Source organism: Simochromis diagramma, unplaced genomic scaffold (assembly GCF_900408965.1).
Source record: "Simochromis diagramma unplaced genomic scaffold, fSimDia1.1 OVJJ01000026.1, whole genome shotgun sequence".
Classification (NCBI taxonomy): Eukaryota; Metazoa; Chordata; class Actinopteri; order Cichliformes; family Cichlidae; genus Simochromis; species Simochromis diagramma.
In genome coordinates, this window is record NW_024386985.1 from 8,851,272 (window position 1) to 8,876,498 (window position 25,227).

General features: G+C 40.5%; 1 protein-coding gene across 5 annotated transcripts; it reads right to left on the reverse strand.

Annotated features, from left to right (window-relative positions):
- Window positions 1-238: 238 nt before the first annotated feature.
- slain2 (SLAIN motif family, member 2) lies at window positions 239-25,180 on the reverse strand. Of its 5 annotated transcripts, none has more exons than XM_040040057.1 (9): window positions 24,320-25,180; window positions 19,958-20,100; window positions 9,964-10,131; window positions 9,704-9,877; window positions 9,265-9,618; window positions 8,345-8,494; window positions 7,127-7,210; window positions 4,393-4,615; window positions 239-3,504 (listed from the first exon to the last, which is right to left on the reverse strand). In XM_040040057.1, the coding sequence occupies exons 1-9, from the start codon at window positions 24,802-24,804 to the stop codon at window positions 3,441-3,443; spliced, it is 1,845 nt and encodes a 614-aa protein (XP_039895991.1). In that variant the 5' UTR covers window positions 24,805-25,180; the 3' UTR covers window positions 239-3,440. The 5 variants fall into 5 exon arrangements, with proteins under 5 accessions (XP_039895991.1, XP_039895993.1, XP_039895990.1 ...); XM_040040059.1 differs by lacking the exon at window positions 7,127-7,210 and adding an exon at window positions 5,018-5,056 and having other exon boundaries at window positions 24,320-25,179; XM_040040056.1 differs by having other exon boundaries at window positions 7,127-7,213; window positions 24,320-25,171.
- Between the last annotated feature and the right edge of the window lie 47 nt (window positions 25,181-25,227).

A 25,227-nucleotide genomic window follows, 5' to 3' on the forward strand; every position in this document is an offset into this window, starting at 1 on the left:
CCATATTGCAGAAGTGGTTTCTTGAACATGATGATGAGTTCACTGCCTCCACAGTCACTTTATTTATTTTTTAGATACATTAAAGTGTCTGCTCAGTGTACATGTGGTTTAAAAAACTGCCCTTAGATGTGTACAAACTCCACAGTGTGCAGCTTGTACACTTTGTGTTTACAAACAGTTTTATAGTTCCAAATTAGCAAAATTGCAAACAAGAAAAAGGAAAAGCTACATGTAAGAATACTTTTGAGCTTTTATTTGAAATGTGACTTTACACAGGGAAACCGAATGTCATGTTTGTGGATATAAAAAAAATTTCAATAACAAAACCTGTCACACAAAAGGTGTGGTATGTCTTTTTGCAACATTCGTCCTACAGCTTCCCACTGAATCTGAGCTTTAACAGAGGCACCTCTCTCTTTAATAAATAGTTTCATTTACAGAGCGAGTAATTAGATATAAATACAAAGGCGCGTTTAAAACATTTTTTTTAAAGCAATTATAAATGTGTTGATTCTATTTAAAAAAAAACAAACAGGCAACAAGCAAATCAATCAAGCAATCAGATGCAAAATTGCAAACAATGTTGGCGAAACCAAAAACTGGCACCAAGAAAAAAGAAAACATACAAACAAAATGATGTTCAAACTTTAAATTATAGGCACTAGTTTAAGAACACCCACCACATCAATCACCGGTACAGCTTCCCGAACACTGGCATGCCTTTTGATTCATTCTCATAGCATAAGAGGTAAAAGCCAATCAAAACCTAAAATGTATTCAAGACAGATTTTCATCATATTCCTTTTTTTCATGGTATGAATGATACACACTGATACATCTCTTATGGGGATTTGATAAACAATATCAAAGTTTCCTTGTTTTCATTGGCTGAATGGGTGAACAGGGACAAAACAGCTCTTTCAGGCTATTTTTCTCAACATTTTTTTTTAAATCAGACATCAGTAAAAACTCAGAGCTAATGTTAACCTGGGGCCAGTTTCACAAAGAGATCTGAGACTCCAGTGTGCGAGGGTCTAAAATGTGCTCTTTGGCTGCCATATTTCTGCAACAGAGTCAATTAGCAGCTCAGGTCCAGTGATAAAAGTCCCAAATGAAAGGGCTTTTAACTTTAAGTGCTTACTTGAAGTGCTGTGTTTCTATTAAAAGCACAATTCAGTAGCTCAGAGTGGATCCCAAATTGAAGCTTGGTCTTGCAGCGGAAAGAGGACTATTATGAACAATTATAAATGAAATGCCTGCTATTGTCTGCAGGTAAGATAAATAAAAGCCCGGGTCACCAATGTGTAATCTAGTCTGAATTTCACAAAAAGAACCACTGACTTTTATTTAAAGGTACTTTTTGTAGTTATCTGCATAATTTAATTATAACTTTCACCAGCAGGGGGCAGCACATTCATGTTTCTGTTCCATTTTTAAACTTGATAGTTGTCTTTACCCTTCCCTATTTATACAAGAGGCTTCCCTTTTTCCCCAAAACACCAGAGCAAATAAGCACGTGTTCCTCCTAATGATTAGTCAGGTTTAGGAAACGTTACGATGAGTCACTGCACCATCTTGTGGTGCAAAATTGTACTGCACAAAAGTACAGAATGGCCCAGATTGAGCTCTTAAACATAATTCAAAGGCAATGTGGACATAAAGTTAGAACGATTGTTTCTTCTTCTTCTTCTGCTGCTGACAGCTTTGGTTCATTTTTATTGTTTTGAACCACTAATAAAAACAAAGATTTACAAAAAAGTATCTTTAGGTCAAAAGCGTCACCATTCTCCAGGGCTAACTTCAAATTATGCATTCACTCAGCAACACTGCTGATAAAATGATGTTCAACCAGAATTAGTCGTTGCTTCTTGTTTAAAAATAGTCCAGGACAAACTGGTTTATGTCGCCAAGCAGAAAGCTGCTGGGCTGGGGAAAAAAATTGCAGTTCACTGAGTTGCAACTCACTAGAGACTCCTGTTTTAAAATAACCAGCAAGTTGTTTTTTTTATTAGTCAGTTTTATGATTATCTTTAATTTTATTTAACGTGTTTTGGTATTTTTTGAAATTTTATTTATGTATTTTTTTTTTTTGCCGTCTTGGAAAGCACTTTGGTGAACCATGTGTTTTGGTTGTTTTTTTTTTGTTTTGGTTTGTTTACGCATAAAGTTGCACAAACAGCTACAGCTTAGTTTTAGTCTCCTGGGGTCTTCCCCCCCCCCCCCCAATTTAACTCGCTAATTTAAACTAAATTAAAATATGGGTGTTGAATCCTGACACATGCACGTGGAGCAGACTGCACATTTGCTAATCAGAGTCATTGAACTGAACCTACCTGCTGTTTGTAGCTTTAGTGCATTTTAAAATTCTAGTGTTGAATTACTCTGTTCCTCCTCTCTGAAGCAGCAGGTATATCTGTGAGCTGTACCGGTGCAGTTTATGAATGCTAGCGTTAGCTGTCAGCTTACCAAAAATCCATCTTTTACACACGGTTTTAGAACTGAGTCATCTTTGTGAGACTGGCCCCTGTTCTTGAACAGACCACTTTAAGCACTTAAGTGGAAAAGTATAATCTTGGCAAAACTGTGGTACGAGTCAGAACTGAGGCTTTGGCCGGGATGTCTTTAATCACCCGGTTTGACACTTTAAAAACAAAAACAAACAAACAAAAAAAGGCTTTGGAAAGTTAGCTTTGCAGTTGAGGTTCAAAACGTACATTTTAAACAACTGAAATTTTAAAACAAAATACTGATATGGATGTTTGGATGTACACTTCTTAAATAATTTTGAATAAATAATTTTCCAAAACAAACTTGTGCATACATTCTGGCTGATTTTACAAAGAGGAAAGATTCTTAAATGTCAAACCCACACAAGAGGTGCTTTCACTGTTTCAAGACATCAACAATTCTCTAACGTTACGGGACAGTTCACCTGCACAGCATCATCATAGAGATCGCTCACCGACATCTGTTAAACACAGAGCATAAAGAGAGAAATGCATGGAAACATTTCAACCTGAGGGAAGTGAAAGAAGAACAGGGGGGAGGAGGACGAGGAGGAGGTTCGAGGGAGGAAAGCTGGGCATGTGGAGATATGGACAGTCTCACGGATGACTGCAGTTGAACCAAAGGCAGGTGACGTGTCCTCTGATGGGGGCGCTGGAGTCGGGCTGGTTTCTTTGGCATCTTCTGGGCTGTCTGCACTACATGCCTGACCCCTCCAGAGCCAGTCCCCACAGAGAGACACAATGAGAGGTCCTCTTTGACACAATGTGGACTCTGTCCTCTCCCTTTTTCTTTTTTAAACTCTTAATCAAATGCATTTTTGGGGGCTTGGTCTTTCTGAACTATAAGAGTTATCTAGGTAGATAAAGTGCCATGTTAAAATATTTCCTCCTTTTATTGATAGTTTTGACTGGAGAGCCCCCTGGTGGCCCGCCTTAGTAACAACCTTCTCTCCAGTTCTCACCGCCGCCGCTGTACGTCCGCGGACCAGGAAGGGACCTGAAAAGGCAAGCAAGGAAAATGCATTTCTGTAACAGCCAACAATAATAATAAAAATAAAGAGATACGAGACAGAAAACAATTCAAAATAAATATCACAGACACATTAAAGCACTTAAAATAGATAATAAACAAAACAACTGAAAGACATCAGCCAGACTCTGATGGAATCGCATAAAAATATGTTTTAAGGACTGATATAAAGTTGGTCATTAATTCTGCGAGCCTTGCACTCCCAGCCAGGCTGTTCCAAAGTGAATGTCTGCATATTAAACCAATAAGAATGAACAGAAAGTGTGATTGTTAGCGCTGTCGCTCTCCAGCAGGAAGGTCCTGGGTTCGAATCCGCCAGCGTTTGCCTGGAGGTACTTGTGCTTCCTCCCACAGGCAAAGAGATGCAGCTTTGGCCACAAGTGTGACTCTAGTGTGTGTGAGTGTACCCCCCTGGTCCCCCAACCAGAAACATCACTGGTGTACACATAAGAGCGAAAATATATATATATATATATAAGCACAATACGCCCGCCTGGTAACACTTTATAACCTGCTGCATGACTAAGAGTGTAATTCCCCTTTAATTAGATGGAACTTCAATGTATTTTATCTGAAATTACAGTGTAATCATATTTAACTAGCGATACTTAAAGGTAGGCACACTGGAATAAAGGAGGTTAAATTAAAGTATAATTATTTCTTGCTTGCTACCTCTTTATTCTGCTGCAGCTTATTTCAAGTATTTGTAGGTAAATATAGTTACATTGTAGTTTAAAATGAATTCCATTGAAATTCCATTTAATTACAGGGGAATTACGCCCTTATTATAAAGTGTTACCGTCCTCTTTAATCAGACAGAGAGGTGCACAATAAGGACAACGTGTCTGTACATACCTGCGCACGGGCTGGGCCAGTTTGCTGCGAGGCAGAGGGATCCCACCGCCGCCTCCTCCTCCTCCTGTAGAAGCACTAGGTCGGGGCAGGCCACTGCGCGGAGGAGCTAGGGAGCGGGTGGGGGTGGAGGTGGCAGAATTGGGGGTAGATGTGGCCTTTACCGGTTGCCGCAAGGCTAGTGGTGATGGGGTGGCAGGAGTCCGTAGTTTACTGGGAGATGGGACTGGAGACGGGCAGAAAAGTCAGGTGTAAGTGGATTATGATGGACTGCTTTCATACACAGTATCTATATAATGAAGTAATGATCAAAACCACGATGGTGTGAGGTTAATTTAAATATGATGCCGGTATAAAAAATCTGAGACAGTATGCAAGCTTTTACTAACAACATCCATTCCAAATTCACAAACTTCTACATAAGTTCAAAAACATAAATAAATGAACAGAAAGGTTAACTAGCACAGCTGCCGGCTATGATTTTTTGATGCATTGACAGAATGAGATGATACAAACACACAGAGCAAACTCTACTACTAAAAACCAACAACACAACATCGATGCGGCCACGGCGTGGAAACCACAATCACGATATTTAAAAAGGTGGAGGCTCTCAGTGAATACTCACTGAAATCACCTTCTTCTCCAAAGCAACAGGAGAGTGGGACTAGACAAAGACGAAGACAACAGAGACAGGCCTTATTTCAGAGCAGGGAGGGAGGAACGTGCTGACCATGCAGTGTAATGTGGCGTTTTGCTCAAAATGGGCCTTTAGGGCTGACGCCACACACGATAAAGGCAATGAGTCTGTCATCATATTTTACAGAAATCTATTCAGTTTCCTCTCATTTTTAATTATCTATAAAGAAAAATCCTTTGACTAAATAAAACCCATCTAAATATACAGTAAGAAAAATTATTTAAATTGCAACACCTGACGTAGGAGAGGATTTTCTGCTGGGATAACTAAAACCTCTTCGGGGCCACCTTTAACGATGTTATGTATTTGTTAATGACAACCAAATGTTTTGTTTTAATTGCTTCCTTAGTAATTGCCCTTCTTATTCCTGCTATTTAGTGAAAGCTGCTGGCATCTCTGGGAGGAAGTGCACAACAAAGCGAGATTAATGGGTTAGTGAGCTCTGTCATGAAGTTGGCTCTCTGTTTACCTGGCTAGGTCACCATGGTAACTTAGGCTAGGCACATAACCTGGTCTGGAGTAGGTTTGTGTTCAGATCTTCTCTTTAAAAATCATCAGGATGGATTTTCATTGATTTTTTTCACTTAAAGCAAGTACAATACAGATTCTCTAGACTTATATTTCATACAGGCAAGTTGATAGGCTTACTAATATCACAAAAGGAAGCTGTGCAGTAAAGTTACAGCTCGACAAACTGTGTACTGCATGCATTCAGTTGGTCATGGAGAAAATGTAATATTGTATTTATGCTTGGTCCCAATCTGCTGCCAAATCATTTTGTACACTGCTGAGGTTGTAGCTAACGGAGAACACATTAGAAAACTCATCGGCCTGTTTGTTGGCAATTTATCACTGAGAATAGTCAATCAATAACATTTATTTCACTTTGACCTGCCCACAATCTACGGGGATTTTATGAGGCTACAGGACAGCGCTATGCCCAGACATGCAGAGTAATAATGTGTATCATGTTTAAAGTTTCAGGGCTCTAACGTGCAGCACTCATGGCAACATTTAGCAGTAAAATAGATATGTATTGACTTATGTATTCACAAGATTTCACAGGATTTTCAGGAACGTTGTTTCTTTTTCTTATTATATTTTGGGGTTTTTAGATTTTATAGATCTGCATCCAAGAGTGAAAAGATGCTTCGACCCCTTTTTATGCTGAGCCTGAAGCAGAACGCCTGGATTAGCAGAGAAAGTATATAACCTCCATCGTGATACCCGCCACCTCTGACTGAGATTTTACGTTGTGTCGAGCCAGCTATCGCAAAGAAAGCCTGGCTATGTTGGACTTGCATCGTAGGAAAGCCATCAGGTGTCTTGTATGTGTGGCATCAAACAGGTAAAGAGCAAGAGAGAAGAAAACTAAACAGTGAATGAAACAGTACACGCTCTCCAGCCTTTGGATTTTTGCCAGTGTCACCTGTGCGTCCATTTATACAAAACAAGTATTTTGAACATCAGCGGCAACTTTCTAACAGCTATCAAGATGACAAATATTATAAATGCACAACGTTTATTTACAACTATTTTTATTATGATCTAACTGTCGAATCATAAAAAAACATAACTGAAGTCTAATTAACTATCAGTTTACTATTTATTAGCAATGGCTATTCTAAGGTGTTACCTACCTGAGACGACACTGACCCTGTCATGCATGATTCTTTACAGAAAGAAAGTATTACCACAACCAAAAGAAAATACACATTCACACATTTCTTACAAGGTTGCAAGATCATCCTCATCTCTGACAACAAACGTACTCCATGGTTACCTCGTATTAAACGTCTTGCAAAGAAAGCAACAAAAATAAAAGGCTTAAATTCAGCGTGTGCTCAGCGTTGCTTTACATTCTCAGCACTTCAAATGACGAGCTGGCAACTTCCCTCACTTTCATTTCCGCTCCATAAACATAACAACCCATCATTACAACTCATCAGTCATCTGTACCTTCAGCTGACTTTTATGTTGTCACAAATTGTGCATTTGTCTGTGTGAGAGAGCAGTCTCACAGCCTTTAGCTGTTACCTCGTAGGGCAGTGGGGCTTTGGAGCTGCTGTTTGGGTTTCAGTGAGGTGCGAGAAGGGGTCAAGTATTTCGGGAGCTGAGGTGCTGCTGGAAAACAGAAACATGTCAGCACTAGACTTCAATCTGTCACAGAATTCATGGAGAAAGAGGGGCTATTTTGGCACTGGAGGCCATTTGAGCCTGAGGTGCAGGTTGAGGACACTAGAGGGCTCTCCAAGCACGCACGCTGAGATAGTGAAGGAGGAGCACGACTATCAGAGCAAAGTGCCCTCTGCCTCTGACAGGTTTAACAACCAATCCCAGCACAGACAGAGAAAAGGAGTGTATGGTTTACACATGCTTTACAGGGAAGAGAAGCCAGTGATAGAGGCAGCAGAGGTGCCCATGTCCAGTACAGCCAAAGCTCAGAAAAACACAAACCAGTCACCACAGATAAATGTATAAAGACTGAGGTAAAAACTGAATAGCTGCTCTGTATGTATGCATAGGGAGCACACAAATACACCATCCTTCCACACTAGGAGCTGGTTAAGGCAAGAAAGAGGCAGCTACCACATGATTAACCCGCTGAAACTTCCTCTTTGACCCCTCCATCTGCCTCTAGTAACAGAGGAGAGATTACAGTTTCTGGATTAAGGACTAAATCATTACCTTTATCTCCCATTACAGGATTATATCAAATGGATAGTCTTAACTCGCAGAGGAGGATTTCTAAGCTCTTAAAAGAGACCATAAAACCATTGGACATGAAATGTAAAACAATGTTTGTGTCACAGATCCCCCGAGTCGCTCTGGATTGTCAGTGTTTCTGGCATCATGCTTTTATTCTGCAGGATGAGTGCTTTTCTTTGAAGTGAAAGTTATGCCAAGACAATAAGAGGAAGGATGTGTGTGTGTGTTTGTGTGTGTTAAACATATTACAAGGAAAAAAGATCAAAGACAAAAGAGGATCCCCAAACACCAAAGCCATGTCACTACAAAGCAGTGCAGTCCCTACACCAAAGGTGCAGCCAGAAGGATTAACGCTCACACAAAAGCTAACATGAGATTACACAGCCTGCCATGTCGCTGCGCTTGGAGAGCAAAACAAATATCGATCTAACAAAAAGTTACTTCAGTAATGAATCTGACAGTCTAAAGCTTCAAGTTAATAAATATTTCGCATTCAAACTAAAAGGCTTAAAAAGTGATGCTCTCCGTGGCTGTTACAGTACTCACTGGCAGATTGGCTCTGGTGTCGGGGGGAGCCGCCGTTTGGCACTTGCAGGTTGGACTCACAGCTGCGACTGTTCTTCACGGGCTCTGGGGCCTGAACTGCCGCCGCCACCGAGGAGCGTGTAAGATTAGGAAGACTTCGGCGCAGTTTTTCTACAACAGTAGCACAGGCCAGAATCAAAGTCAGCGTCAACTCAAATCACTGTTTCCCACAGATAAACTTTTACTCGCCGGTGTACTCCTACATGTATTAGTTTAAGCATATTTGGCAACATACTTATCCATGTGATTAAGTTATGGACAATCACCCTTACCCTTTCTGTCTCTTGTTATTTTTTCCCATAGACTGTATATAAAATAATGGATGCTGGTATTTTGGTGTGTTGAAACCAGGGGTAACGAGTAAAACATGGATCCCAAATGCCAAACTCAATATGCTCACTGGCTAACGACTGTTACAGACAAGTAGCCAGTGAAAACCCTTGAAACTAGCTACTGAGACAATAGTGTTTAATTTTTACAGAGCAAGTAGGCTGCGGGTCAGCTAAAAGGAACCCATGTTTTGGGCACTTCTGAGTTTGCCTCATTTTTTTAGCTACATTTGGGTCTGAAAAGTCAGTCTTTATTTGGCTGGCTTGTTGGCCAAGTCGCTGCTGTGGCGGTCTTTGATAAACAGCTGTTTGAATTTTTTGTCCAGTGTCCACTGACTGGTGCCTCTGGTGACAGCAGTCGTTCTAAACCTCCATCTCACTGAGATCACAAAGTAAGGACAACCATCCCCAGCTTCCTTGCTGCTCTCTGACTTTAAAATCCATCTGATTATACATCTGATAATAAACACATTACTTGTGATGAAAATAAGACCTAATGTGGGAAACACTGGAGTAACTGAAACATGCAACTTGTTCATGTCCACTGCTTACCTTCATTTTTCACCACATTAGTCTGAAGGTCATGCCCGTGGCTCTGCAGCGAGTGACGAGGCTGCTGCAGGCGGCTGATGATGGGCTGAGGAGAACCCCGGCTGTGGCTATAGTCGATGGAACGAGCAGGCGAGCGCGAGCGGGGAGAGTTTCTCGGGGATGCACGGGGAGAGTGGCGAGGGGAGGGGCTGAAACGGTTGGAGGGCAGGTGAAAGGCCGGGTGCACCGCCTCTTCGTCGTCCTCCAGACTATGAGCATCTAGCTCCTGGTCACTGAAGGTGCTGCGCCGCAGGGAGTGGCAGGATGAACCCGAGCTCCGTCTGGATGCTGTTGCAGCATATTCCTGTCTCAAGCCTGTTGGCAAAAAAAGGGTGTGGTGTAAAAAAAAAATGTAATTGCAAAAAATTGAAGAATAAAGCTGTGGATGACGGATACATACTCTCTTCCTGCATGCGTGCCAATATCTGGACATCAGTGACATCATTGAGTTTATAGGTCGTTGAGGATCCCACTGAGTCCTCATCCATTTCTGACGTGCTCAGCTCGCTGTCCACCGATGACTGCGGACTAACTGCAGGAGGATTCCTCTCTGCTGCCGAGTTTCTCTGATGAACTGGTGCAGAAATCATATGTGAATGTTTTAGAGATAAACTAAACAGATATCCTGAAACAGACAGTGAACTATAGAGAGACCCATACTTGCGTTACTGGGCATTAGTTGCTGTCGCACGATGGGCACTCTGCTTGGGGTTGAGGAGGGGGAGTTGAAGCCACTGCTGTAAGGGCTGTTGGCTGCATTTGTGCTATAAGGACTTCCATAACTCTGCTGGTTGTACGGACTTCCATACAAGCTCCGGCGCTTGTTGGCTGTAGAGGCAAAAAGCAGAACTACAATGTCAGACAGCATCACATGAGAGACTCAGAAAGACTTGTCAATAAAGTTTTCATGTTGCAAAATCCATGCTGTCTACATGTGGTGGAGTTGTTAAGCAGTTTCACGTCCTCTCATTCACTAATCTATGAAACTTTCAAGCGGGAAAGTAGAGGTGTTAAATCAAAATACAGAATTATATCATATATTACATTTACTTGCAATTAATTATTTTGTCATCAGTTCCTTTATTTTCATTTTGACATTTTATTATATTATCTATACAAGTCAGCAAATAAATGTTTTAGATACTTTGCACTAAACTTGCAACAACAGAGGTCAAACGTTTACTATAGGTCTTTACCAGGTTTGCACACACAGTAGCTGGTATTTTGGCCCATTCCTCCATGCAGATCTTCTCGAGAGCAGTGATGTTTTGGGGCTGTCGCTGAGCAACACGGACTTTCAACTCCCGCCACAGATTTTCTATGGGGTTGAGGTCTGGAGACTGGCTAGGCCACTCCAGGACTTTCAAATGCTTCTTACGGAGCCACTCCTTTGTTGCCCGGGCGGTGTGTTTTGGATCATTGTCATGTTGGAAGACCCAGCCTCGTTTCATCTTCAAAGTTCTCACTGATGGAAGGAGGTTTTGGCTCAAAATCTCACGATACATGGCCCCATTCATTCTGTCCTTAACACGATCAGTCGTCCTGTCCCCTTGGCAGAAAAACAGCCCCATAGCATGATGTTTCCACCCCCATGCTTCACAGTAGGTATGGTGTTCTTGGGATGCAACTCAGTATTCTTCTTCCTCCAAACACGACGAGTTGAGTTTATACCAAAAAGTTCTACTTTGGTTTCATCTGACCACATGACATTCTCCCAATCCTCTGCTGTATCATCCATGTGCTCTCTGGCAAACTTCAGACGGGCCTGGACATGCACTGGCTTCAGCAGCGGAACACGTCTGGCACTGCGGGATTTGATTCCCTGCCGTTGTAGTGTGTTACTGATGGTGACCTTTGTTACTTTGGTCCCAGCTCTCTGCAGGTCATTCACCAGGTCCCCCCGTGTGGTTCTGGGATCTTTGCTCACCGTTCTCATGATCATTTTGACCCCACGGGATGAGATCTTGCGTGGAGCCCCAGATCGAGGGAGATTATCAGTGGTCTTGTATGTCTTCCATTTTCTGATGATTGCTCCCACAGTTGATTTTTTCACACCAAGCTGCTTGCCTATTGTAGATTCACTCTTCCCAGTCTGGTGCAGGTCTACAATACTTTTCCTGGTGTCCTTCGAAAGCTCTTTGGTCTTGGCCATGGCGGAGTTTGGAGTCTGACTGTTTGAGGCTGTGGACAGGTGTCTTTTATACAGATGATGAGTTCAAACAGGTGCCATTCATACAGGTAACGAGTGGGGGACAGAAAAGCTTCTTACAGAAGACGTTACAGGTCTGTGAGAGCCAGAGATTTTCCTTGTTTGAGGTGACCAAATACTTATTTTCCACCCTAATTTACGAATAAATTCTTTACAAATCCTACCATGTGGATTCATGATTTTTTTTTCACATTCTGTCTCTCACAGTTTGAAGTGTACCTCTGGTGCAAATTACTGACCTCTGTCATCATTTTAAGTGGGGGAACTTGCACAATCGGTGGCTGACTAAATACTTTTTTGCCCCACTGTAGTTTTGTTGTTTTTATTGTTTTAAAAGTTGACCACTAAGAAAATGTGACAGAGAAATACAGCAAACGCACCAAACTAATAGACTTTCACTATATTAGGTACTTGTATATTTGTCCTGGACAACTAATAGTATTAATATGTGTGTCCTGAGCAATTTCATCACTCTATTGATGTGATATGATTTCTTATTTTTAACATATTTTACCACTATTTCTTCTGGTAAGTATACTACATTAATAGGTGAAAAAGAAAGACTGTTCTCAATGAATAATCCATAATATTCTCTTCACTGGGACCAGTTAGTCAAGTCAAGTCAAGTTGGCTTTATTGTGACTTCAACCATATACAGTTAGTACACAGTGAAGCGAAACAACGTTCCTCCAGGACCAAGGTGCTACATGCAACATAAATTTACAACATAAATTAACAGAAAACACTAAACTAGCTAACTAAGAGGCCTAGTTAGCTGGCTAGCAGAGACAAGACAGACTGACCTAACATAAATTACAACATAAATTAACAAAAACTAACTATCTAACTATCTAAGGAAGACTTCTTTTTTTTTGTTAACAGACAGCAGACAACAAAGTGCACGTGCAAATGTGCAAACAAGAGCAACAAAGTGACAGTGTGACAAAAAAACACAACGTAAAATAATAATAAGGTTTTGTGATGATGCGTTGAGGTAGTGGAGGAACAGTAAACATTCCTTAGTGTAGCAGCAAAAATTAGGAAGTAAAGAAGTTAGTGCAAAAAGTCCAGTGTTTGTGTTGATTAGTCAGTCCAGTCTCAATGTTTTGAGGTAGTTGAGTCAGCCTCTGTTCTTCAGTAATGGTTCTGTCATTCAAAGGATATCATAAAATCTGCACTTCATCCTACAATACCTGTCAACCAAACACGGTCATGGCCAACATCAGCCTTGTTGACTGCTTTTGAACCTTTCAACAAATGAGGAGGCGACCACCAGGTCAGTAGCAAATGCCTTTCTGTTGTGCAATATAAAGTTTGTGTTGGCTGAATGTTCAAAGATGAAGAATTGCTGAAAGACTATAATAAAAAATATTTGTTTTTTTATGCTAAAGAGAGAATAAAAAACAACAAAACAAAAAATATTCATCACCATCGATCACATAAACATCCCCGCATACCTGCTGAAGGGGGATTTTTGTTTCCTCAACTTCATAAATTACCTGCGTATAAAAACAAACTTGCAGCTATCAATCTTATAGTTTCTACCAAGAATCACAACTTTTAGAGAAATGAAAATTTAGAGAAAGTCTAAAATCCAACTCATAGAAATTTGGGATCAAAACTTGTTGTTCATTGTTTAATCTGCTCATTCACCATCTATACGCTGTAACCCCTTAAAAGCCCTGACGAAGCTTGTTGGCTTTCTGAGTATTTGACTATGAACATCAGGAGTGTCTGCTCGGAGCCAGCACATCTATGCCTGCACATTGCAGAGCTTTCAATCTGATTGAGTCTCTTATAATGTATGCTGAGTGTGGGCCTGATGGAGACTTCCTACATCATTAGCTGGGACAAACGCTTAACAATGCAAACCATTCAGTCCATATACGCACAGAGCACAATACAATTCTCTGTTAAACTCAGCAAAGCAGCGGTCACAGGCTACAGTCCAAAGTCGCTGGTCTGAATTATGATATCAGACTCTGGACACTCTGTCACAGTGATACTCTGATTGGTTTAGATGGTTAACATCTCTCGAGTTTGTTCATTTACCCATCATCACTCTGTTTTAATCTCTCTTACTGGATGTGTTTACATTGCTCGGTGGTGAGGCAGCCTTTTAAGATCAACTCTCTGCTCTTTCCACATCGCTCCTTTCACTTTCTCCTGTTCCACCTCGTGCTCTGCACTCTGTCCTCCTGCATTATTTAGAAAACGCCATCATGTCTCCTCTGCTGCGATCCACATGGATCAGATCCTGTGGAATGCCAACAACGTTGGAACGTGTTTAGTCAGAAATGCTGCACTCACTTAACCAAACGATGCTTTGTTTTCCAGAAAAGAACAATGAGGTCAACAGATTTAAAGAGTTCACCTGGTGAAGTGGTAAATGAAAGAGTAAATACTAAGCTGCATGTTCTGTAAAGCTCCACTGTGTTTACATCACAAGAAAGTTGATATAACGGCATATTTCTGTGACTGCATACAGTAAAATCATAAACAGTGGTTACTGGATCCAGAACAGTGCTGCAAGTGTTTGTTTTGGATTTTTTAAAATATATATTTTTAAAATATATATAACATTGTTTTGTTTTCAGCTCAAATTCAGTTTCCAGAATGGTTCTGCTCCTATATCTAACCTATATTTAAATTTGATTTTGTTTTGAAAATACTTTTAGTGTTACTTTTAGTATTTTTTTAGAATTTAAATATGGATACATATTTGAAAAAGACAAAATTCAAGAGGTTCACTATACCACACTTGATATTGATATACCTTTATTAGTCCCACAAGGGGAAATTTATTTGACCATGAGTGTGACATCGTATCTCAGATGAGGTCTCGTTCTGTCCTTCACAGAGCTTCAGATCTCACTGTTTTAGAAGCTGAATGTTTAGCCTATAAACTGTCTTTTATTTTGAAAATAAAAGACTAAATTTTCTGTACCAATCCTGTATCCGACTTCCTGTGCTCCTCTTCTGCGCTGTGCAACTTGATGTGGCTTCCGTTAAAAATAGACCAGGCTACATTTCGAGCTTTTGAAATGCACTGTGGGTCATTTGGCAGAACTGCAAACACTGTCCTGAGTGGGTGCAAATAGTTCTGATGGCTATGTTGGAGCTGGTGTATTTTCAAGGTAACGGTTACACAGACATCCCAATTTCAGTAAACATCAAAGCCTCCTCAAACTGTTTCTGCTGGCAAATTTGATTAAATTTAAGAATTAAAACTAAGTACACCATATAGTTCTAATTACTTTCTGTGTAATTTTTATTTTTATTAATGTTTTTTCATATCGACTTTTAGTTTCTGTAAGTATCATAACTTGATTTTAGAAGGATATCAGGATCCACAGTCTGTTATTTTACAATATGCTTGAAATGTCCAATTTCTATCTCATAATGGGAAAGAAGTCATTCTTTCAATATCACTTCTAAGTCAGGCCAAGCCCCACACCTGGTAAACTTTTCATTTAAGTTGATCATCAACTTTTAAAAATAATTCTGCCTGTTTGTGTACAACACAGCAGAAGAGCTTGGCATACTTTAGTCTGTATTGGGTCTAAGCTAAAATCACAATGGTGCTACAGCTCAAAGGGCCAATTCAGGTTTCAGAGGATTTAGATGTGGTTAGGTGACCTGGCCTATCACAGCAACCCTAGCAACACACTTTCAGTAGAATGAGACCAATCTGATGGGATCAGTAGCACAGGGACCAATAAAAATAGAGTGTCCTTGACACCCTCGTGTACTGAAACAAGTCAGTAGAAAGAAAAGGAAATGTTCTTTCTGCCCACTGTGACTGATGTCATTTCCATTTACTGTGATATGAAATTGTGCTGCGCCAGTCTGTGGAAACTTCAGGCCAGTTTCCACAGGCAAAAATAAAACTAAATGAGGCGGCACACAACAGACTGCTTAAGGCCTTAAAGGGGGAGGGAAAGAGAAGACCAACCTTTCATTGAGGCCATTTGATACAAAAATAAAATAAAAGAAAGAATGGGTTAAAGCAGCAGCACGGAGCTGTAAGCACATCCAAGAGACAAGCAAATAGAAAAACTATTGTATGCTAGAGATAAATACACCAGAGAAGAAAGGGGATAAAACTGGCAGAGACATGCAAGAAGGAGGTGCAACAACTGTGCAAAAGTCAGAGCTGAAAACAGGGCAGGTCAGCCATGTGACTGTGGTTGGGACCTCTTGGGTCTTTTACGTACTCTGTGGAACAGCTGTCAAAGCAGTGCAAAGGAAATGAGCTTTGTATAATTGTACAGCACTAATAACAAAGTGGTTCCACTGCATATCTGAACTGTCTGGTATGAATAAAGTTGTGCTGTCTGACTAGTATAGTCAACTCAAGGAGATGTCTCCCAGGAGTTTCCTCCCTGTTGTTAGTTATATAACTGAGACACGTCATCTGTGGAGAAGATTTTAACAGGGTGTGCGCATACAAAAGGCTTGGGTCACTCCTCACACAGAAGGTCATGTTTAAAATATCTGAATATGCACTTATTCCAGAAGATGGCACAATGCTTAGACAGATGTGAAATCTTCACACACTTTTGTTAACAATCTGCCGCAAGTGAAGAGTTTATTTGGCGATTCCATAGCAACAGCATTTCCATGCTCCTGCTAGAGGTCGGGTATGAAAAATAATTCAGCCCGGAGCTATAAAGCCCTGTCTGGTGACTCTCACAGACACAAATGCTTTCAGAATGTAGCGCTTAAAGCCAAATTCATGGTCCTGTGTTTGCGTAGCTCTCTGGCTATGCAGAGAGAAGGATTATGGGAGTTTAACCAAAGACTCCAGTGCAGTCTTCCCAAAAAGACAGATGCTGACTGCAACCAACAGCTGCATTAGACGTTTTAATGGTATTATTTAACTCTCACTTTGACTTCGCTGTGAAGAATTTTTCGATTACAACAATCTAAATCAAATTTGAACATATCCATGTTGTAAAGCTGAGCAAGTTTGCCATCATAAACTTCGTTTTTTGAAAACTAAGATCGCAGTTTAGAAAATGACCATTGCATTGCATTCAATAAAACCAGCAACTAGAGACTGAGCCAATAAACTAATCAGGAAAGTGTTCACTGAGCGGATAAGCAGTTTCCCCTCAGATGATATACAACCTGGCTTCCTAATTCATCAAGTTATTTAAGTTTTCGCAGAAGTAAAAAGATGAGATGTAGAAAGTAAATGCATGTACACTGACTGCTTGATGCTGATCCTCGCTTTAATAGAGAGTCTGGGTCAGACACTGAGATACTATGTAACCTTATAAGTCTTCTTTGAAAAATTTCTAAATATTTTATTAAAAATCACAATGTTGGTGTTTAATTCATTAGATCTGAATGTCTTAACCACTTTACTCAGTGAATCATAAGCCTCCCCATAGTGCACTTTCACTTTCCACCAGTGCCATCTGAGGAATGAATGAGGTGGGGCAGATGCTATTAGCGACAAGGGGGGTATTTTTAGGATGACGTTATCGTGCCACACCTACATTGATGATATCACCACAAGTAAGCACCACTCCCTAAATCAGTGTTTCTCAAACTGTGGGTCAGACTCCAGTAGTGGAACAATGGGGGCGGACAAATGGACAGTAAGATAACAAACTTCCATATTAAGGTTTCATGGATTTAACAGATTGTGTGAATTTAATGACTTAAATACAAAAGTGAGGTCAATTCTCTCCTAACGTACTGCAGTAAATCACTGTGCTCCCAAAGATGAGTTTTTAGGAGTATAAGAAGATTCCACAATTGAGCCATTCAGTGAGTATTATTAAGAGAAATGTTAGCAGAATTGGCCATAATTAGCAACTACTTTGGTAAGGCAAGAGGTTTCTCAAGAGAAGGTGAGGTAAGGCTAAGAGCAATGTTCAACAAAAGGTCACACAGTCCAGCCCATAGTAGCTGGTATAAACAGCCAATAAAGAGCAATAAGCTATATTATACAAGCCTCACTCTGATCTGATTTATCATTACTTAAGAAGACAGTCCAACACATAACTACTCCATGCAACAATATTCATGTAAACAAGTTTCCCTATCCCCAGATGAGGGAAGAAATGTGTGACCAGGTGTTTCTTTCACAACAGCTGAAAGAATCCCACTGACCCCAGTGACAACCTTCACTGGACTGTTGCTCAACGTGATCCAACTATCACATGAGCATACCACAGTCAAAATGGAAATGACTCGCCTCTTAGTTTAACTTTCAGGAACGGAGCCCTGTTCTCCTCACTGAAAGGTTAAATATAATTAGTGAAATCAAAAACTCTACAGGCATAAGAAATTAGGTAACTCTGGGTGATATAATGTTGCTTTTTTCAGGTTCTTCTCACTATAAGAAGGGGCCTTTCGAGAGTGACTGCAAACGTCAGCACGATTGCTCCATGTATAGTTATGACAATAAGGCTATCTTTCCTTATTTTACGTACTCTCATACACAACTAGACGATTTAAACCCCAACATGAAAAAAATCTGACTTTATGTATGTAAACTGAGTGTGTCTGCAGTTCATTCATTGAATCCATACACTCAGGGATCAGAGACTGATAGGTCTGCTGGTTAGCTCAGGCCATTCAGTATGGATCAGTTTAGGTTTGTCGGTGCTGCTGTTTGAGAAGAAAGTGCTGCAAAAGCAGCAAAATAAGAATACAAAAAAAAAAAAAAAAAAAAAAAAAAAATCACAGATGTAAATATAAATAAGTAAGCAATTAGGCACTATCACGTGACACAAAATAATAAATATTTTGCAGGTCCCAGGGCACAACAGCTCCTCATACAATCTGCCAGCAAAATAAGCAGAAAATAATAACCCCGTTGTTTTTAAACAGAAAAAGAAGAAGAATTTTCACTCCGATCTAGATCATTTAGCAGTGTATGCTCGGCACTGTCACCCTTGCAACCAAAACCAAAAGTGAGGACACAACTGCTACTGTGCAGTACACTTTGGTGTTGTTTTGGTTAATCATGCACTTCTTTATTTTTGTAACCTCGTTGGAGACACAAGTGTGCAAGCAAGTTGGTCTTTACCAGCATTGCAGTGATTTATTATTACTATTTTCTGACTGAAAGGAAGATCCTTTGATAGTTGGAAATGAGATATTCTGCAGAAATCAAATCGATTTCAACTTCTTTGATTCCTATACAAGTGACAATATAGCGATTTTCTTTTCCTTAAGTTGTAACACCCATAGTTTAGGAGTACATATAAGAAATGACATACACATAAGGCACAGCCAGGTCATTATGCTCACTAGTGGACCAGGGCAGCTGAAGACTTCAACAGCCGAGCAGATATCCACATGAAAGGCAGACTCCTACTGGTGTAAATTTTGTCAAGAGACTGTGAATGCAAGGCTCCGTGTGGACCACAGTGTGCCTTTATTCCAATCGAGGCACTATACTACAATGCGCCAACTACATATACGCCCTTCTTGCAGACTCTGAGCAGTCTTGAAAAGGAAAATATAAAAAGGACTATGCAGCTGCAGTGTCCACAGCTGTCTGCATGCACATCCTCAAGTGCCAAAACCAGAGGGCATGTGGATGTCAACTACCCTACTATCAGAGCCTCGCGTTCACCCTTTAATAGCAAAACATATGGATCCAAACAGGCTGAAAGTATAACAGCCTCTTAACTAGGGATGGGAATTGATAAGAATTTAATGATTCCGATTTCGTTATCGATATCACATCGATTTTACTCCTTATTGTTTCTCTTTGAGTTTTCATTAACGGCTTTGAGAGTCACCACCATCGCTAAGCAGCACATCAAAGACATTACATTCATGCAAATTAATTGCATGCTGTGTGGTCAAATGTTTCTGAATGTTGGATGCATTTCCCCTCTTTGGTGTGATCAGTGTTGGGGTCATTACGCAAACAAAAGTAATACATTACAAATGTTACACAGAACACTTTTCTTAAATATCCATACGAACCTTGTGGAGCACAGACTGAGTTACTACCTTCCTCTTCCAACACATGAACTGAAATCAGCTAATTGTAGCACAAGTGTAAGTGAAACCAATAAGTGGCATCAATAAACAGGCATAGTAACAATTCCAAGGAACTGAACTACCGGGAACTGGTTCTCTACAAGAACCGGTTCTTGATTCCCATCCCTATTTTAACATAAATCAGCAACCCAAAAAACAGATGCAAGCACTAGCAGGAGAGCTGGTTCAGTGATTTTGGTTCTCTTCAGCTCAAATGCATCATGTTTGTTCGAAGGCCAGCCAGACAATTGTGAACACAAATGAACATATCTCAATACAGACACTAATAGAGAAGCCCAATGATCCAGATAACATAGTTTGGTACACATGTTATTTGTTTCTGACCTCTAACATACCAAAAGAAAGATAAATTAAGTGCATCGGTATTGTAATTACAGTTGAAACAATTACAACTATGCTCCTGTTTACCTGACATGGTGAGGTCCAGTCTGTGTATGAGGGAGCGCTTGGCTGATTCCATCTCGGGACTCGGATTGTCCAGAGCTTGGCGGCACCACACGATAGGACTCAAGGCTTTTTGCAGGGGACTGTTCAGCTTTGCCTCATATAACCTAAAAAAAATATCAACAGCAAGTTATTTTTCTCCTCTAATAATGACCGACAGATCACTCCTATCACACCTCATATATGGTGTGAGTCAACAGCTTGAAGAGGAAATGTGATTGAGAGGATAACAAGCTGCTAATCTGGACCTGGTTTTATTACAAAGTGCTGCCTTATAGTGGATGATGTGGAGAGGCAGGAAGGAATTCATGTTTTCTTAGTAAAAAGAAAAAAAACATTTTTTAATGCTAATTTATTTCAGACATAAATATTTAAAATCTTGAGCCTTGCTAATTATTTAAGGGGACTCTAAAAATATAGTAAATACCCTTTTAATACCCTTTTATTTATGTTGCATGTGTTGAGTTTTAAGAAATTTTAAGAATAAACAGTCTTTAAAATTTTTTTTTGAAAAGACCATAAATCTCAATACTTAATCATATGTACTCATTTAAATAGCCAAACACTTTTAATATGGCTTCAAGTTAAACTCAAGGCTTGCAGGGAAAATACGGCCTGAAAATCACTTCACACTCACACACCTAGTTGCTCTGCAGAACCAAGTGCACACACCAAACTAAACAGAGAGACACAATGACACCTCATATGCAAACTGACAAGCCAGCGAAAAACAAAATGTGGGATTTTTTTTTTTTTTTTTTTTAAAGTTGATGCTGCAGGCAGATAATTTTACCCGAGCAACCTCCAGAGCTAGAAGATTAAGTTAAAGTGCCTAAAAATTTAGCTCTTTAATTGGTCAATTCCCACAGGTTCCAGTGTTAAAATGTTCAGCAGCATTAAAAACCATATTTATAGCCTGGTACAAAAATATTTGGGGGGTTTTTGCGGTGTGTGACTGCTTTGGGTGAGAGGTGTTGACAGGCAACTGGAGCTGGTCAGTGACTGCTAGGTGCTTAGAAGTTTAGGCTCCAGTTTTGATGAATAAAATTCTGGTATTTTTTCAGACCATCACCTGGCACCAGTTACCAGGTATCTGTTTCTGTTCACTGCACCCATACAAGTTTTTGCAGCTTGCTAACAAATCTATCCGGCATTAGCTCATAACTTAGCGCTGCATCCTCTCTCCACATATGGTAACTTCTGGCTGCAAAAACCAAAATAGGAGCAGCCAAAACACTAACAATGAATCTTCAAAATGCAGAGTCCAGGACCGCTGGATGATGTCATGGTGGCTACATCTACCATTTCTACACATGTGACACACTGAGTTAACTACAGCTTTACTGAGCGTAAAGAATGACATTTGTTTACCACGACATAATTTCTGCTTACAAATAACATTTGTGATGTCATTTTGACAGCAAGAAATACAGTCATAGACAGAGAACTAAGGCTTCATAAAGTTGCTGAACTGAAAAATGACAAAATTTATGTTACTTTTGATTGCAAAGGTATAGAACATGCATAAATAAGCTAACCTAACAAGATCATTGGAAAAGAAATAACACTAAAGTACATACAGCATTACCTGAGATAGCTGACGCGCTATCAGCCTCGCCTCATTTCCATATTAAGATGAGGTCAAAAAGTGCATTGGAGCAAATGAATTGTGACTGTGGCACTTTCAGTGGCTGTAAAATTTATATGCTTTCAACTTCTAACAGTCTAAACATGTTTTCACTCATCAAAATTGAATTTAATTGTGTTCCCCATTTATAAAAGCAATAGAAATGTTTATGAAGAGAAGAGAAGAGAAGAGAAGAGAAGAGAAGAGAAGAGAAGAGAAGAGAAGAGAAGAGAAGAGAAGAGTTGAGTTGAGTTTCCACTCAGAGGAGGAATCTGAGTCAGCAGCTGTCAGCACTGTTGCAGCCATTGAGGAAGCCTTTCAAGATGAAAGCAGAAACATTACAGGCAAAGCAAGGGCAGAGAAATACCGGCCTTATACTTATACTTATACTGCACATTGTCATTGTTTATCAACACAATGACAGCCATTCACATGTGGTACAGTGCAATGTAAAACTACATCTGAAACAACGATATGTGTCATGCGCATGCAGAAACAGGAGCGCAACGGGCATCTATTGATAGGCCGAGTGCTGCAGGAGCAGGCAGCCTTTTTAAATCCACTCTGATGCTAATTCATGGGATTACAGGAGTCTGTGACAGGAGCTGGCAAAAGCTAGGCACTATAGGCTAATCCCAGATATCAATCTAATCCAGAGGATGGACAAACAGCCAGGGCATAATGAGACTAGCTTGGCTGGGCATGAGCGAGCAATGTCTGAAAGTAGTCTGATGCCGAGGGCTCAGTAGCTGGCATGGGCATGCAGCTGCAAGCAAGACAGGAAAAGCTGAGTTAGCTGAAATAATAATTACAAAAAATGCAAACTGATTAACAGGATTCGTGTTTATCCTCCCTTGAAGAAACAGTGTTTGTGTTAGGAGTGTTCTAAAAATGTAAAAGCACTTGGCGCATGTTCAACTTCAAAACAGATGATATGCCCTGATTGCAGCAGCTTTTAAAAACTGCCATTAAGATGCATTAAGAGTTACGCCCTCGTGTTGCCTACTACAATATCATTACCATAGCAGAAGCAATGCATATAAGCCCGTCCTAATAAGATAGATAACCATTTCCTGAAGAAAAGGGCCATCATTATATTCTCATCCAGTCAACAATGATGTTCTTGGAAGTCAAAAACAGTCAAATCCAATTTAGTCTGGAGTTTGACGGGCTGCACTTCTTTTCTAAAGCCATCTAAGGGCAGAAATGCGCAGTGCTTGGTTAAATTATATGGGCACAATCTAGCGGGAAAGGATATTGAAATACATAGGAGTTAACAAGCAGAACAACAATACTGTATTGGTTCTATCTTCCTCTACTGTGAATGTTAAAGTGTTGCTGTCAGTGTCTGGTGAGTACAGTGAAAGTCATATTTTTTTTTTAAAGATTTTTAGCCTGTAATGTTACAATCCAAAATGTTTTACGTTGATTACATTTTTGCAGTGTAATACCACCTCTTGTATGATTTGGTATCTCTTCAAGGGCAACTACTTTCAAAGAAACATGGATTCCTTGTCAAACTTGGCTGTAATGGCCTAACATAGAATATTTTTTTTTTACTTGTGTGAATATCAGTTTTATGCATTCCAAGTCTGGCTTTAAAATGAGGAATGCTATTAGAAAGACCTAATTACAACTGGTGGATTAGCAATAGGTGCATCTAAACAGGAAATATAAAAATTTAAAAAGCAAATTTCAACTAAATTTGTATAAATACACTCACTTTTAAAATACTAACCCCCTGATGTCTCTATTTTTGGGGGGAAATTACAAAAAGTACATTTAAAGATCTTAGCGGTAACAGGAAATACATCAGACTAATTTAGCTTGCTTTTTGTTCATGATGCAATCACAATCTAATGATCTGGGCTGTGGTAAAAACATTGTCCCTTTTTTGTTTGTCACTTTAATGACAAAACATCAGGACATGCACAACACCTTGGTTTGAGGGAACTGCTACAACTCTTGCCTAATGCTAATCTTATACACAAGACACTCTCTTGTGTATAAGATTAACAGTTTATGTTTATAACCCCTGTTAATGCAATTCTTGCAATCATCTCTAGGACCCTGCCATAGCGTTTATTTCTCCATGATGATGAGATAACTGTCCTATTTCACATCTCTCACTTGGTGCTGCAGAGCACTTGTAGCTGTGTGCCAACTGCTGCGCTAAAGGGATTTCAGAAGAGGAATATAACCATGGCTACCTCTCCCACATGGCTGCTGGGCAGGAAAACAACTTTGATTTTTTACTGTACAACACTGACACGACAAGCCAAGCAATCTGTCACATCACAACACCAAGAAACTGATGATTTTAATTGCCACAGGCCTGCTGATCTATCTCTGAAACTAATGAACAAACTCTAAGCACGGAAAGACTGGAGAGCGGTCTGACAACGACTGTAAGACAAAGCCTGTCTTTTATATTCAGACAGTCACAGAAGTGCCTTGGGATCGCCCATATGACTTGCCAAACAACATCCTGCAGTCAGTAATCCACAATGAGGCTCCTTCAGTGGGGATGACTTCAGATTTCAGACAAGCTACTGAAATGATTGTTCATGCCAGGCGTTTGTGGTGGCAGCTAATGTGTATAGCAGCTGTGACCAGGCATTTAAAGCTGTCACCCAGCCCCGAAGACAAAAACACGGCAGAGCAGGCAAGTTACCTCCCAAGACAAGGCTTTGACTCACCAGCTGTCCTCGTCTTCGTTTAGACAGTCCATGTCTTCCAGATCTAAGATTTCCACTTCATCTAGAATTGAGGTTTCCCCTTCATCCGTGAAGCCCCTGCTAGTGTCTGAATAAAATGAGTTCATACTCGATAAAGAGGTGGCAGCAGATGCCCCCTCACCCTCATACGCCCTCCTGAAACTGATGCCGTCATAAGAAAGTCTGGGGTTTAAACAGCGGTTGTTCTCCAACAGCCCACCGTAGCCGCCCGTTCCAGCGAACCCCACCCCAGGGAAGCCGGCCAGACCGGCTGCCATCCCTGCTGACAGGGACGACGAGTCGTATCCGGCGCTCAGGGGTCTGTGGTTCCCTGACATCGGTCCGGACGAAGACAACATCGTAGACCTGCTCCGGAGCTGCTCGTTTTGTTGTTCGAGTTTCTTCACCAAGTCCTGGAGCTTCCGCACCTCCAAGTCCGCGTTGATATTAGAGTTGATATCCTCCATAGTGGCTCCTCTCAGCCCTACGAAAATATGCGGTGGTCAGGGGTATTTTTAGGCGTTTCTTTGCCGAGAGTCCCTTTGTTTTTGTTTACTTCACTGCTATATGGGTGTTCAAAGAAGACACTTTGGTGTTCAACCGACTTGAAAAGCTCAGCGTCGTCATCTTCTCCGGTTATTCGTGCTCACGGGTAGGGTTGAGGCCATTTTCATAATACTCGTCACCAACTGTGAAAGACCAACAGGCGGCGGAGAACACACGTCACCACGTTCCATATCGGGAGCGACCACGTAACCAACACCTATTTGCGCGTGCACATATAACTACACCGTTATAGATATGGATCGAAAATTTGGCTACAGAAACCACATTGTAACATATGAATGAACTCCTAAACGCAGGATTTTGAATGTTTATTTGTGATTTAC

Coding starts and splice junctions, on each gene's coding strand:
- slain2 (XM_040040056.1), bottom strand. CDS start 24,804: ATGGAGGATATCAACTCTAATATCAACGCGGACTTGGAGGTGCGGAAG. Junction 9,878..9,963: donor ACTAATGCCCAGTAACGCAA/GTATGGGTCTCT, acceptor TTTCTGCACCAG/TTCATCAGAGAAACTCGGCA. Junction 8,495..9,264: donor TAATGTGGTGAAAAATGAAG/GTAAGCAGTGGA, acceptor CTACTGTTGTAG/AAAAACTGCGCCGAAGTCTT.